Below are 15565 nucleotides of genomic sequence, written 5' to 3' on the forward strand. Positions count from 1 at the left end.
TATGACAGTTGGTTTAATTTATTAGGATTCTCAGAATAAGCAGAAAATAGAAAAGTTTTGCCTCTATTTAATATGGGAAGATTCACAAGTTAACAAATGTGAGAGTATGATTTTTTCTTTAGGTTAGAAGACACACACGCTCCAGTAAAAGCCTTGCTGATCCCAGAAACACTGCAGAATAAATAACAGTCACCCTGCAGCTAGATACAACACAAACTACCCAGTTAGCACACACACACAAGCACACGCACCCCCCCCACACACACTCCCACACACACGCTGTCTCCTTTCTAATAAACAATAAGTTTATATACATATTACACACTCAGTAACCCTTCTAGAGAAACATTTTCCAACAAACTGAAGGGATAAAAGAAAACAATGACAGGTCAGTTACTGTCAAAATGAAAGTAATGACAGATGAGTAATATATAAACAAGATCTAATCTATAGTAAATAGGATAATATACATGAAATACTTTCAGTAGCACAGAAACAGATTCCTCTGGTATCAGCTGCTGTGGTTTGCTCCTGGCATTTAAACGCTTAGTAAACTCCCTGGGCTGTTGCGAATCCCACAGCAGAGCACCATGGTGAAGATCATCTCAAAGATCTAAATGCAGAAAATGATATGATTTAATTCAATATGTCTGTCTCTTAGGGTCTGTAATGCTATCAGTGCTGACAACAGGCAATATTTATTAATAACGAAATCGAGATCTGTGCATTTTCAATCCGTCGCTCACCATGATGACGGCAACCACCAGCGCGGCCAGGCCGATGAGGTGGAGCTTCTCGGAGAACAGAGCGACGAGTTCGCTGTGGCAGCTCTGACAAGAGACAAAGAAAGGCTGGATCAGGATGCTGCAGTCAATTAAAAGGTTTGTTCCGCTCTCAGTGCACAAAGTCTGTCATGGTTCACATGTAACTGAACCAAGTCGGCTGTCAAAACAAGGTGCTGGATATCTGCTGGGCATATAGGCCTGTTCACATAAAATACCATCAAATCACAATGTAAACACTGACAGTGGGCAGGTGTGCCTGCTGCTGTCATTTATTAAAGAGGTTTGGCTAATGTCAAAGTGTCTGCTTCACTCCTGTAAACTTAATAAATCTATAATATGCATCACTAAATCAGCACAATCTGATTAAACACATCAGGAACTTTTTCAGGGCTGCAAGTTGAAGCTCAAGCTGCATGCAAGTTTCAAATGATAAACGTTATTGTTCTTTATTCTTACCAGATAAACATTTAGCATTAATGCTATATTAAGCAAGTCGGTTCAAACGGCAAATTGATCTTGAAACTTTAAAGTATGAAACACAAATAAACTTGTTGTCGTCTTTTTAACTCAAAATGAGTCTTTGGAGCACATCTCTGTAAAAAGGCATCATCATCATCATTACCATACATGAATGAGGATGTAGCAGGTGTAAAAGCACCGTGGCTGTCCATTGGAAACAAAAATAATTGTTTTCATTAGGGATGCTAAATATTGGCCGTAACATTGCTATTGGCTTATATTAGTCATTTTTAATGTATCAGTATCAGTCTGATAGATAAAATTGGGCCAATATTAACAACCAATATTTACTTTAATCTTTTTTTCTGGAGGAGCAGGGGAGGTTGCTCATGTGGTATTTGTTTGGTCATGTGACAGTGATGCAGCGCAGGATTGTGAGGAATTTTACTGAAGCTGTAGTAAAGTCAGCAGTAATTAGTGTATAAAGGGTAGTGAAATATATATTATATCAGTAAATATTGGTTATCAGCCATAACACCAAGATGAATATTGGATATTAATATTGGCCCAAATTTTCAGTTTTAGTACATCCATTTATTGGTAATATGTGCTAAATTGATGTGACAATGTGTAAAATGATGGAGTGAGCGTTAAAGATAAGATAACATTATAGATGCTGATTAAGAAAGGACATCTTGACTCCTCAGTGCCTGATTACATCACTTTCTCCCGACTTATTTGTGCTGTCAGTTGAAGGAAAGGTTCATCTTTAATCAATCAACATCCAATTTAATTTCCTATCAAAGTTTCCTCTTTCAGTTAGATTTCTTCTTGCTTATCCTCTTACTTGTTATTTAAAGGATAACAAAGATACTGTATATTGATTTAATGAGTTCTACAAATTTGTACAAATATCAATGCTGCACTTAATGATCCACCCTTTTATGAGGAATTATCAATTCTCCACAATTCCCCTCTGCTGAAAATCTGGTTGAGCATCATAAAATGGAACAGATTTCTGCTCACACACCGAAAAAACAAACAACAAAAAAAATCTTTTCTCCATATAAAACCATTTTTGCCCCATAAATATGAAACAACAACACAAATTTGACTTAAATTAAAGTTTATCAGGCAAGAAAATGCATTGTTTTCTCCCGGTTTACTTTTTTATGTGTAATTTGTCAGTATTAAGCATCAATGAGTAAATTAAAAATGTCCTTCTTCCTGTTTAGCCATGATTCTTATCTGTAGCAGCAAGTACTTTCTTTAAATAGTGTTCAAGTTAAACGAATAACAAATTGTTTGGCATTGTCTTGTCTCTGCAGAAATTACCTTTTGGGTCCAAGGGACATTTTGCAATTAAACCAATGTTTGATGGATTAATAGAATTTGAGTTTAGTGTTGTGCAGGGGCATCAAACTCCAGTCCTGGAAGTTTGACACCCCTGGAGAACTTATCTACACAAGAAGGAGGCAATTGAGTCATTTGATTCTGGTGTTTTGTACCTGTGGCACATCTAAAAACTGCAGGTCAGTGGCCCTTGAGGCCCTTGAGTTTGACACCCCTGCTGTGGTGCAATTAAATGCTTACCAGTAAAAAACAGTCTGATCATGTGAAATTGGTTTCTGAAAAAATAGATGCAACTTACAAGGAAAAGTTGTTAAAATGATAAAACACGGCCTGTAGGAAGGGTTTGGTAGTAAACTTTGTGTGTACCTTGGGTTTTGGCGCAGAAAGTATTCCTGAGGGACACAAGGTGGAGCGGACTTGCATGAATAGAGGAGTGTCATCGCCTTTCCCACAGCAGTTTAGCTGAAGATGAAAGCCAGAGCAAAAGCACTTGTAATTACAAGGCATATTGTTTTGCTTTTACACAAACATAAAAAAATTGGACTCAATATAAAACATACCGTAGTGTGGAAGGCACCCAGCACACCGATGGCTGCGTCTTTACTTGGGGACCCAGCGACATCCACAGCCTTGATGTACGCAGCGTCATAGAAATTAATCAGCTCTTTGGACATCTGTGGACAATCAGAAAACATGAAGCTGGATGACAATTGAAGATGATTTTAAGACATTTGCATTTTATTGTACATACAGTGTCCCTGTTCATGAAGCCCCAGATTGCTGCAGCCACTTCACAGGCAAAGAGGATCACCAAAAAGAAGAAAAACTGCAAAGAAGAAGTTAGAACATATATTTAGTCAGACTTATCTCATTTATTTTATTTAATGTAGTTGCTGTTTACATAAACAAGTTGTCTGATTGGTGGAGCTGGAATGCTAACCGTTCCTAGCAGACACTGAGATTCCTGAATGGCACCGTAACATCCCAAGAATCCCACAAGCATCATGACAGCTCCGACAGCGATCAGTATGTAGACGCCTGTAAACAGAAAGTCAATTATCACGATGTCACAGCGTCTTAGCCACCACTAGGGGGCAGAAGTGTCAAAGCTAAGAGGGAGAAAAACCCCGATGCACATGAAAGTTAGCCAAATGCTGTTTGGTTTGGGACTTCCTGGATGTTTTGTCTGTTTTCTCTGTAGAGTGACATACTATTATTTGCATTCGAAAGACAAATAGATCCCACTTCCTGAGAGAGAGGGATGGAAGTGCCTAAAGCAGCACTAAAAGCAGCCACTCTGACAAGGAAATCCCTCCATGACACCCTGGACTTCCACACAAAAACCCTGTCTGTGAGCTGTGAGTCACTGACCCCTGACCCACAGCATTTCTTGGGAAACATAGCGACCATGTAGGCACACATGGATGCGCAAACACACGTTCAAGCAATTAGACATGTTTAAAAAAAGAGAGTACAGGTCATTGTGTTGCCATCAAACCTGAAAAATGAAACTGGGTTCAATGCAGAATAAAAGCAAGAATGAACAAAATAATTAAAGAAACAAAGGAGGCATAGATCATGATTTGCACTAAAGCATGCTTACTCCAATAACTGTACAATCTGAGATCATTTGTACTTTTAGTACACACTACAGCACATATAACTAAAAGAATCACATATTAGTAATGCATGCTCTAAAGTCCACTATTTTAAGAAAATGTTCTTTGCTGTCTTTACTCTCTTGGTGTTTTTCTAAAGTATAAATCCTCACCATTTGGTCATAGAGGCTGAAGCTAACAGCTAGTCCTACAAAGGTCAAGACCAAAGCTTCTAACTAAAATAAATAAATAAACAAGTTCAGTCTCAAAGCTATTGAAATGTTCTGGTCTTCTAAACCGTCTTCATGGTGAATTTGGGGGTCATTTACTCAGAAGACAATGATTATTTACACAGTAACGGGTCGTGCGGAAATGTGCGACAATAAGTTTCCTGTGAAAAAGGAGAACAGAACATATGAAGGAAAATCAATGAAATAGTTTTCATTTAAATGACTGTAATGTTTTGTGTAGTGAACTTTACACTGCTTTTTTTTTCATATCAGTCCATTAGTTTCGCGGTATGTGTTCCAGACAAAAACATCATTGGTGCCGCAATGCCTTCATCCTTCATTTCCTCTCTAAACACTCATCAGCTTTTTGTGTAAATAAACGTCAAACATGAAGGCAGTTTTACAGATTTTACAACGTCATTCACATAAACTTCTTTGATGTTTTTGAGATTGGAGCTTTTTTAAAAATATGGTAGAAGACAGATTCAGTCTTTGGCCATCTCTTACAAACCGTTAGCTTCAGCTAATATGAATTTACAATGATCTAAAAATATATAAATTTCAGACTCATTCTGTTTTTATTTTGTTGTCACACTGAGATGTCTCAGCTCATAAAAACATATTTCATATCAGACAGTTTTCAATTTTAGTTTTATATTTATTTTTAAAATAGGTCTCTCTTGAAATAAGTCCCTGCGTCTCAAAGAGATTTCTCTGCATAAATAAATAGAAAAAAATGTAATTAATGATTTCATTTATTAAGGAAAATCTATTCAAACCAACCCACAAGAGCTAATCAACCGCTCATTCACAAAGTCACAAAACTCCATAAAAAAGGTCAATATTTTTACAATTTAGCAAAGGAAAGACTATAGAAAAAGAACACATTTTTAAGCTGCAAGGCCAACATGACTGCCAAGAAAAAAAAAAAAGAAAAATCCCCTTCCCGAGTTTGTTTTTCTGACTGATGAGACAAACGTGGAGATTTTTGGAAGACTCCTGTCCTGTGCCATCTGGATTTGAACTAACACAACATTTCAGAAAAATAACATCATGTTGTTAGAAATCCTCTCATGACATTTTGGGGCTGCTTTGCCGCTTGAGGATCAGACTAAATTGTCTAAACCAAGAAATAGCCATGTATCAGGTTTGGGTGGGAAAACGTTTTTGCTCGGTACCACTTTAATGCCGGGAGTCATTTTTGTTTCCATAAGCAGATTCACAGGAAGCATTTGTGCTGCACAGATTAGATACTGATTACATCGATTTAAACAGGAAATGATTAACATAAATTGTTCAAGTGATTAAATAAAATACCTAAGAAAAGACATAATCTGTTGCTGGGATTCTGTGTATTGAGATGACTCACTTTCACTTTTTTACCGTTTCATGAACAAAGTCAAACTCGAGCTTGTTTGGACACAATAAAAAAACTGATGGGTGTAAAACATGAAATATATTTTTTAAAAGAGTAGTTCAGCCTTTTCAGAGTCCTCTATTCTGATTTGCAGAGAAACCAACTCACTGACCCGCTAACAAAGCCTGGCAGTGCTCACAGTAATGAACCAACGGTGACACAGTCCACCTAGCACTGTATCTCATTTATCACGCATAACCCACCCTCCCCCCACCCGCTTCTCTTTGCTTTCAGGACTTTTTTTTGGTACCAAGGGAAGGTTACCAGGGCCAGTAAATCTGCAATGCAGCAAAGGAGCCATTATTTCCACTGCCCTCCATTACTATGACAACACCCTTTGAGGTTCGGCATCTATTGAGTCTTTAAAGGAGACATGCACTTTTAGACCCCCGGAGAAGTCCATTTATTTCTTGTCTCTCAGTATAATCTCCAGAAGCTTCACTTGTCCGCCTCGTTTAGTACTTGAATAGAACAAAAAAGGAAGAAGTGATTTTCACACCATCTGAGAAGGATACCAATAAGCTGAAATAAACTCAAGATAAAAAGATACGGCTATAAATCTTGCCTATAATTTAAAAACAATTATTTTAAAAAAGCCAAAAGCAGACGGAGAAAATATGCAGTGTATCTTTGACTCCCTCATTATGTAATCCAGGGCAGTGCAGTAACCTAAAAATGATTTACTATCCTCAAAGATATGCCAGCAGTTTAAAGGGGATGCTCTACTTCTATGCTTATTTTGGTTTTTGGCCAAGAACCAGAAAACATCATAACCCTCAAACTTTTTTTTTTTTTTTTCAACATTTTGTCACATTACAACTAGAAACTTAACCAAAATATTGTGCATGCATGCAATATTCACATGACTGATTAGCAAAGAGTAGAACACAACTGTGGAGTGGAAGCAAAAAGCAGCTGGTTTTCAAAATGTTTTTAATAAATGAAAATCTGAAAAGTTTCATACAGGACTTCCATTTCTCTGTTCATCTTCCCATGAACTCTGACCTGCTTTCCAGTCCATGGTGAGAAACAGCATCCCCAAAGCATTACGCAGCCAACACTATTTTCACTAAACTGTAGGCTCTAAACTCTCCTGTTAGAGAAGTTACACACTGGTGGACTTTGTTGACTAATTGAGCCTCTTCTGCAGGATGTAGGGGAATCACAATTATAGACAATCCTGAGCATCCTCTTTGTAAGGCTGTCATGCAGTAAAAAAGTGTTTTCAGTCAGACACTTCTCCATATATGCTGTAAGACAGACTGCTACAGGAGATCCTTCCTGGCCACACCCATCAGAACCTACAAGAACTCTTTGAGGAAACATTTTATAGTATGAATTGCACCAAGAATTATGTTCATTTTGGAATTATAAAGTATTTTCGAACTGATTTTGAATTAAATTTAATGTGTCCACACAACAACACAATGAACATCAGTGCATCTCGTTTAGCTCTACAGTTTCACTTTTCTTAGTTTGTTCATTGTTGGTGTTTTTTTTTTAGCTGTTTTATCTTATTTTAATCAACGTTAACCTAGATGTTTTCAAAAAGTGCTCAATAAATACAATATTTGATTGATTGACTGAATAAACCAAAGTTTCACAAGACGTCTGTTGCATTAATTTGTGTTTTATTGCTTACAAGTGGATCTCTGATATTCAGAAGAGCAGTTTAATGATGAATACAGCTGTTTACTCTCTTGTTCTTAGTGACTATGCAGAGCTTCTCGTTCCCTGGCTCTGAGTTTATGTGTATAATACAAACATGAGCATTATGAGGATTTTTCTCATTTTCCTCACAGCAAGCTAAGCTCAAAAGTTCAACTATGAAGGAGTCAGAGGCTGTGGCACAAACCAGACAACTGCCACCAGTAAGGTTCTCAAGTGCTGCAGCAGAGGTGGGAGCGTGTGTATTTCCAGTCTTACATAAATACCACTTTGGTGTGCCAGTAAGCTAAAAAAACACCCACTTCAAACTCTAATTTGAGGGATAATGTGCACATGTATGAGATTATTTGAATTATGCTAGGGCGTATGTTGAAGGGAGGGCTAAAGAAATGAAATATTCCCTTGATCTTGCCTGGGTGGGCCTTCCTTGCCGCCACTGCTTTAAAATCATGAGAGTGCCTCCTCTCCACTATAAAAAGCTTGAGTTTGACTTTGTCCCATATACTTACGGAGGGGGTAAGTATGGCAGAACAGCAGGAGCCCAGATGTAAATTAATGGTTTTACTGGAGTTCACCGCCGCAGCAAAACCAAGATCATGGGGCTTTGAAATGCTTACATCATGTCATGTTTTACTGTTTAGGGAGCTGAGAGCAGTGAACGATGTACAAGATACACACTGTACGATCTGAAGAAAACTGAAGAGCATTTGCCACAAGATGAAATATAAGATACGAAGAAAAAGTGAGCAACAGAAGGCACAGTTCATGTTTATATCTCTGCACCACTCTCAAAGGCAGTGTTTCTAGACTCCACATCTGTTGCAACATCTGTCTGAAGCATCTGGCTGCTATCAAATGATCACCCAAAGAGACTGAAGGAGACTCAGAACCTAAACATGTATATAAAAAGTTTTTAATTCAGAAATGATCACCTACGGTGAGGTCATGGGATTGAGTGAAAGCTGGTTGTAACCACTCTTAAAGCGAGACGCGGAAATACGCAGGTCCTGTTTCCTATTGTGAGAGGTCGAGTCAGCCCACATGTTTCTAATTATATATTTTAGGTGGCTGTAGTAAGTTTCTCTGTGTTAACAATTTAAAATAAAGACAAAATTATTAGATGTAAACTTTTTTAGATCAACTAAATGATGAGGGGTGTTTTAGCCTCCAGTAAAACATTTCAAAATGAATAGTAATAAACTTCTTTATGTAACCACTGCATAAGTGATTTGTAGTAATGATTCCAAGGCTTACATTCATTTCTCCTTCCCTCTATTCCAATGGGATGCCAATCTGAGAAGCTCATCAAACTACACATAAAAATTGTTGATGTGATGTTACATTTTAATTAATGAATATTTTACTTCAACCATTTGTTTTATGTTTTAGGAATAATTAACAATCATATTAAACATAATATATTGGAATATTTACTGGTGCCATCTAAGCACTTAAACTCATTTTCATAAGATGCCAGAAAAAGGCCTTGGCCCCTCCCCCACGTATTTCTGCCCCCTGCTGATCATCTCATCCCTTAGCTTACAGCTAAGACAAATTCAGCCTTAAGGAAAGGTTTCCAGACACAAAAAATAAGAACAGCGTTGGTGTGAAAATGAAAAGAGCACAACCTATAATTTATGAAAAGTGTTCCAAGCAGATAACTTCACCAATTATGCAGGAAATAATTTTGGCACTGACTGGCCAAAACAGCAACAAAAAAAGTCTCCACCTGAATTTAAATGTGCAAATAGTTGCTGCATGGAAAACTGTCTTCCAGCTGGTAACAAGTTAATTAACCCCAGCTAATACAATGAGTTACTTTTCATTTCTTTAACAGTGTGGAAAGATGCATCCTGTAGTCATGGAAAAGATGTTAGCTCAGTTTAAAACGAGTCAAATCATTGGCACCAAGCAGAGAATACATCTAAGGAGATTGTAGGTGCGACTAAAATTTGGTTGAGAACTGTACAATATATTGCTAAAAACTGGAAGGACAATGGGGAACCTTCTTCTGCGATGAAGAAAAACTCCTGAATGATTGTGATCAACATTTGGTGGAAACAAAAGTAGAACTCAGAGCTACAGTATGTTCAACAGTGAAAGTAAGAGCATTTTCACACCCAGAATGTGAAGGGCACTCTCTGTTGCCATAAGAACATCACTAAACATTGAGGCTAACTGGAGGAAATCTGCTGGGGAGCACAAAGACTGGACTCTGGAGCGACGCAAGAAGGTCATGTGACCAGATGAGTCCAGATTTACCCTCTTCCAGAGTGATGGGCTCATCATCAGGATAAGAAAAGAGGCAGATTAAGTGATGCAGTGATCATTACTGGTGTCTATTGTAGTAGCCTGTTGGGGGCAATGCATATGTCATATGGGGTTACTGCAGTTAGTCAGGTCAAAGTTCAGCAACATTACGAGGTCTAATCCCATCCGGGGATTGTTTCTTCCCTGTTGACACTGAGGATATTTTAAGATGATAATTCCAAGCTTCATTGTGCTAAAATTATCAATGTGTGGTTCAGTGAGAAGAACACAAGGATCGGCCACCACAGAGTTCACACCCTAACCCTACTGGGGATCTTTGTGATGTTCTAGAGAAGGCTTTGCACAGAGCTTTCCCTTCATCAATACAAGGTCTTGGTGAAAAATGTATGCAACACTGCACAAAATAAATGCCCATGACTTGTTGCAAGCACTTTGAGTATGTCTTATTCACAATTTACTTTACTTTACATATCTGATCTAAGTGCTGTGAACAGATTTCCTTTAGGGGTTTTGGAGTAAATGGGTCTAACTGTGAAGGCTTGCTGGACTTTTAAGATTTTTATTTAAAAACAATACGTGCCTGTTTGTGTTGGTCTAGAACATAAAATCCCTACGAATGGCAGTGAAATTAGTTGCAGTTTTACTGTGGTGGATACTCACTGATGTAAAAGGTGCTCGGCGCCTGCTGGCCTTCAAACTGAAGTATGAGGAGGTTGCTGGTTTGACTGTCATGGCGTAACCACAGGGCCACTCCTAAGATCACACCTCCGGCCAGCTGGCGCAAAGGGAAACAGGCTTTAATTATTCATTCTCACATTTTATCTGCCTACTGTAACGACACCCTGAGGGAAGATCAGAGCCACGTATGAACATACAGAAAAATACAAACAATGACATTTGCTTGAATTAAAGCAAACGTTCAAAATTGTCTTCTAACTTCTTTCTCCCTTTGTGCTGAACTCCACTGTGGAGCTGAGGTCTGAAAGAAGAAAGGACATCCTGACACCTCAGTGACCTGTGGCACAGAATGTGCCCTCACAGCATTGTTTGCAGCCAAATAAGCAAATAAGTATTTTTTTAATCTTTTTAAATTTGCCTTGTTTGCCGTTCTGTAACCAAAAAAAAATCTATCAACATTTTATCCTAAGAGCCAACTGGGGGATTGGGATTGTTTGCATGTCTGTGCCAATATTCAAGCTATATCAAGAAATCTATCCCCCATTCTTATCTCTCTCTTTTTTCCCACCTGACTGGTCACCATTGTTCCCAAAGAAACAGGAAACTCAAGTCACAATGTGAAAAATAGCCAAACGAGGAAGACAGGGGCTCAAGAGCTTTCACATAGACGGGCACAGAGGCAAAACCAACAGAGGAAACAGCCAATCAAGTGCGGCCTGTCCAGGATGTGGTGACTCCTTGCTCATCTAAACAATGCACTGCTGCGGTATGCTCCAAATGGAAACTTCAATATAGGACCTAGGTGAATATCGGTGTAGGATAATTTGGCAGATAAATAATAAAGCTATGTTTTCTTTCGTAACCCATGTGTATTGGAACATATTTTAAGAGTAAGTTCCCATAGAAAAATTAGTTGAAATCACCAGAAATGGTGAGATCTTGGACATTTTTGAGGTTTGAAGCAAAACTCTCTCCAAAAATCAGATCAATTGGTCAGTTTTAAGTGTTTTTCAGTGTTATTATATCGTACTAAAGGCAAATCTATTGTTTAATTTTCGAAATGAAGCTCTGTATCTATTGTGTTCTTCCTGATCTTGACCTAAAGCAACAACAATGATGAATTTTAAGGAGAGTTTATAAGAAAGAGAGATGATAAGAATCTCATCCCACTGAGAAGTCCTGAATGATTCCCTCCCAGCTTTTGGTAGTCCTGCCTTTGAGTCATCAACAAACTTCTTTCCAATGAACTTCCTCTACTTCTGAAAGTAACTGTTGACAAAAGAAATTAGAGCTTTTCCATCTTCTGTCTGATCAAGGTATGAATAAATTTTGCTTTCTCACTACATCCTGTGCTCACAAAGAGCACAGGATGTCGTTCTCAAAGTTTAAAGATCTGATCTGTTTAAATACAAATATCAAGGAATTAAAACTTAATCGTAAGAAAACATTCTGTTTAAAAAAAAGCAAGAGAACCTAAACAACTCAAACATCAGAGATGTAAAAAAAAAAAGTAAAGTAAGATTGACTCACCCAGAAAATAAAATTAAAGAAGAATAACATATATTTTATGCATTTCGTACAGCCCGCCACAGCCATTGTTGCCGCTTCTTTTCAGCTTGTCCTTCTGCTCAAATCAAAGTCTACTTTCAGGGATCACTCAGATTTTATTCGAGCCAGCTAAAACAGAAAACTCCTCCTTCATAACGAAGAGTGAAAACCGAGACGGGGATCTGCCCACCAAGTGCAGCAGACAGGACAAGGCAGAGAGGAAAACAGAGTGTGGAGGGAGGGAGCCCCATTTCCTTTCAGCAGGGTTAGGATTCCAGATGCAAGTTAGATTTATCCAGATTTATCCAGTTAAAAGTGTCACATGTAGAGTGGCTTGCAAAAACATCTGGAATGTTTTTACATTTCGCCTCAACCATAAATTTGTATTTTATTAGGGTTTTACGTGGATCAACACAAAGGAGAGCACAGTTATGGGTAGAATGAGAGATGTATAGCTTTATTTATTTATTTTTTTAAAAAGTGGATACTTTTAAGGATAACCTTTTGGTGCAAGTACCGTTCCAAGTCTTTTGGTGTTTTCTTCTACAAAACCTTCTCATGTAAAGACTGAAATATTTGTTCATTCTTCTTCAAGTCAAGTCCAATCTGACTTGACTTGATTCAACTCAGGTCAGACTGTCACAAATTATCCATTGTGACCCAGTGGTCAAGTTTCATTCGAACACACGGAATTGCTTGGATCTGATCCATTCATTGTCCAACATTAAGGTGAACCTCTGCCACTCTCTACAATGTATTTTTTATTTAATCCTTCTCCATCTTTTCCTTCCAGAGCCATTCACCTTCCTATAAATTAAAGGTGTTAAATACATACGTATGACACACCTTTCAGATTTTTTTCTGAAAATGTTTTTAAAACCATGCATAATTTTCCCTTAATTTGTATTTTCTCTACGCTGGTCTATCACATAAAATCCAAATATAACGCAATGTGTTCTAAAAAGAACAACAACAACAAAACTCTTTGTTATCCAACGTCTAGATCCTCTGTTAAGGACTAATATGTATACCACAAGAGAACTGGAAGACAGTGTTCACAGTATATCTCCCCCATTTTCAAAATGGTTAATTCCTACAGGTCAATGAAAATAAGTCGAAAAGAAAGAAAGAAAGAAAGAAAGAAAGAAAGAAAGAAAGAAAGAAAGAAAGAAAGAAAGAAAGTGAGAAAGAAAGAAGGAAAGAAAGAAAGAAAGAAATGATTCTGTTGATACTAGTGAAGATGCTTTGCAAATGCAAATATAGCGCCCTCTGCTGTCAAATAAATCTCAAGCAGAAGGCTTGTAATTATTCAGAAGAAATGCAACGCATATTTTTATATTCAAATATTAAACATAATTATTTTCAGTCTTTGCATGGACCGTCTATGCTCTTAGTGAGGTTCGTGATTTGATGTAGATCTGCAGTCTGAAGCCTAATATATGTTTCTTTTTAAATCCCACAGAAGGTAAGTGATCTGTGATCTGTGGTGTTAGAGGCGCATCTGCGCGTTTGTGGCTCCAGGGTCACACCTTCTGCAGACAGCTGCGCAGCAGGATGTACGGCGCTTCCCTACGGGCTGTGGGAGCTGCTCTCCGACCGCAAGGATAAGTGAGACAAATTAGAAAAAGTGAGCAGCTATAAGACTACTTCAATATCTTTAATTGAGAGGAGACTTGACAGCTTTCATAGGCTGTAAGTGTAAGCTCCTCCACTGGGCATGCTCAATCTGGTTTGAAACAGGAGCAGAGAGGCTCGGTGTGAATAACAGGCAGTTTGGGCGTTTTTTTTGAGGAGGCTCATCGCCCTCTTCATCCTCGATTCTCCTTATTTGGTCTGGTGTACAGATCTGAGAAGAGGACCGTTCTCCCTTTGATCTGACTGGGATATTTTTCATCCTGATCATGCATGAATGACAGCGGTGAAGATCTGCGCTCTGATCTTATCTGCTGAGACAAAGAGCGGCGGTGTGTAGCGGTGGCGTCGCCCAAAGAGCGCGGAGAGGGAGCGGGCTGAGCTGAGCGTGAAGGAGGTGAGTCTGGAGGCAGCTCCGCGTCTCCATCAGACGCTGTCCGCTCAGCACCACCGCAGTCACCTTGCTGTGAAAGTCACGAACAACAGGCGACCTGCTGGATTCAATGACCCGATCTGGAAACTGTTGCTGTTTGTGTTTTGTTTTTTTTTTTATACGTGCACATCTCTGATCTGGGAGCAATCTGACGTCCATTCCTAATGTGATTCCATTGGCTGCACTCATTCTGGATGTCGATTCTATACCTTCAGCAGAGCCTGGCAATGTTAACAGTTTAAAATCAGCCAGGTGCATGTCAGGTGCTGGTAAGGAATACACGGTAATAGAGGGAATGCATGTCAAACAACCCTGATTTCCTCCCAACTGGCGACTGGTTGCTTTGTGCGTAATTGCTGTGCGCCGTTATAAAGGTACATCTAGACTGACCTTTGCAATGAGGGGAACTTAGTGGAGAAATGCCTAAGGGACGAGATGGGCCTGAGCGACGACAAGGATCGCATTGTGATAAACGTAGGAGGGATCAGACATCAGACATACCGCAGTACCCTGCGCACCCTACCTGGAACCCGCTTGTCCTGGCTGGCCGAGCCTGATGCGCCCAACCACTTCGACTATGACGCCAAGATCGAGGAGTTCTTCTTCGACCGCCACCCGGGCGTTTTTGCACACATCCTTAATTACTACAGGACGGGTAAACTGCACTGCCCGGCCGACGTCTGCGGGCCGCTGTATGAGGAGGAGCTGGCCTTCTGGGGCATCGATGAGACAGACGTGGAGCCATGCTGCTGGATGACCTATCGACAGCACCGGGAGGCAGAGGAGGCCCTTGATAGTTTCGGCGGAGGGGGTCTGTTAGACCTGGGGAGCGAGGATCCGGAGCCAGAGCCGGAGCATGAGGATGATGATGAGATGACGAGGAGGCTGGCGCAGGGGGATTCACCTGATGTGAGGAGTGGCAGCCTGTGGAGCCGCTGGCAGAAACGGGTCTGGGCTCTGTTCGAGGATCCATACTCTTCAAAATATGCCAGGGTGAGTGGTTTTTTTCCTCTCCATTTTTTTTTTTTTTTACCATGTTATTGTTGTTCTAGTTTCATCTGAATTGGGTTGTAGTGTAATAAGCCAGACAGTCTGCATGCATAATTAATGACTTTCAGATAGGACCATTCATGTTTCAATGAGCTGCTAAATTTATTTGTTTATTTAAGCTGAAATTATTACTGTGACTCCCACAGGCTCTTTTAAATATCTATTATTTTTTATGGTCCGGCTTCTCATCCATTACATATTCTATTAGTAAAACAAAACTCCTGAAATTCTGTTCTGGCTTTTGGCTTTGTTGTGCCATCCCAAGATTATCAGTGGCCCCCAACTGGTCACCTTCTTGAAGCGGCCCTGGGTAAATAAAGCCTAATTCTCTACAATCAGAAATCTGTCTTGATCAGTGGCGTCACGAAGATATAGGAGGGTAAAAGGGATAAAGGGCATCCAGGCCCCCGGGACAGAAAGGGTTGTTTACATTTCTTTCATTC

At 39.3% G+C, this 15565-nt stretch overlaps 2 protein-coding genes across 3 annotated transcripts in view; one reads left to right on the forward strand and one right to left on the reverse strand.

Moving 5' to 3' along the window:
• Positions 1 to 14690, reverse strand: LOC116732108 (CD81 antigen-like). 2 transcript variants are annotated; one of them, XM_032582077.1, is made up of 8 exons: positions 14596 to 14690; positions 10442 to 10556; positions 3538 to 3635; positions 3349 to 3423; positions 3158 to 3271; positions 2964 to 3059; positions 747 to 830; positions 1 to 613 (listed from the first exon to the last, which is right to left on the reverse strand). In XM_032582077.1, the coding sequence occupies exons 3-8, from the start codon at positions 3601 to 3603 to the stop codon at positions 539 to 541; spliced, it is 510 nt and encodes a 169-aa protein (XP_032437968.1). In that variant the 5' UTR covers positions 3604 to 3635; positions 10442 to 10556; positions 14596 to 14690; the 3' UTR covers positions 1 to 538. The 2 variants fall into 2 exon arrangements, with proteins under 2 accessions (XP_032437968.1, XP_032437961.1); XM_032582070.1 differs by lacking the exon at positions 14596 to 14690 and adding an exon at positions 11990 to 12177.
• The window catches only part of kcnc1b (potassium voltage-gated channel, Shaw-related subfamily, member 1b), a 19629-nt gene continuing 17466 nt past the window's right edge, over positions 13403 to 15565 (forward strand). Inside the window, 1 exon segment of the mRNA XM_032582025.1 lies at positions 13403 to 15065. Within this exon segment, the coding sequence (XP_032437916.1) occupies positions 14508 to 15065 (558 nt within the window). The 5' untranslated portion in view covers positions 13403 to 14507.

The sequence above is a fragment of the Xiphophorus hellerii genome, chromosome 2 (genome assembly GCF_003331165.1).
Source record: "Xiphophorus hellerii strain 12219 chromosome 2, Xiphophorus_hellerii-4.1, whole genome shotgun sequence".
Taxonomy (NCBI): domain Eukaryota; kingdom Metazoa; phylum Chordata; class Actinopteri; order Cyprinodontiformes; family Poeciliidae; genus Xiphophorus; species Xiphophorus hellerii.

Bases quoted from the DNA above. Each gene is read 5' to 3' on its own strand.
- LOC116732108 (XM_032582070.1), bottom strand. From the start codon at position 12,055: ATGGCTGTGGCGGGCTGTACGAAATGCATAAAATATATGTTATTCTTC. The intron at 3,636-10,441 runs GTGAGTATCCAC...TTCTGTTTACAG, and splicing joins GCCGAGCACCTTTTACATCA to GCGTCTACATACTGATCGCT. The intron at 3,272-3,348 runs GTATGTACAATA...GATTGTCCACAG, and splicing joins GCTTCATGAACAGGGACACT to ATGTCCAAAGAGCTGATTAA.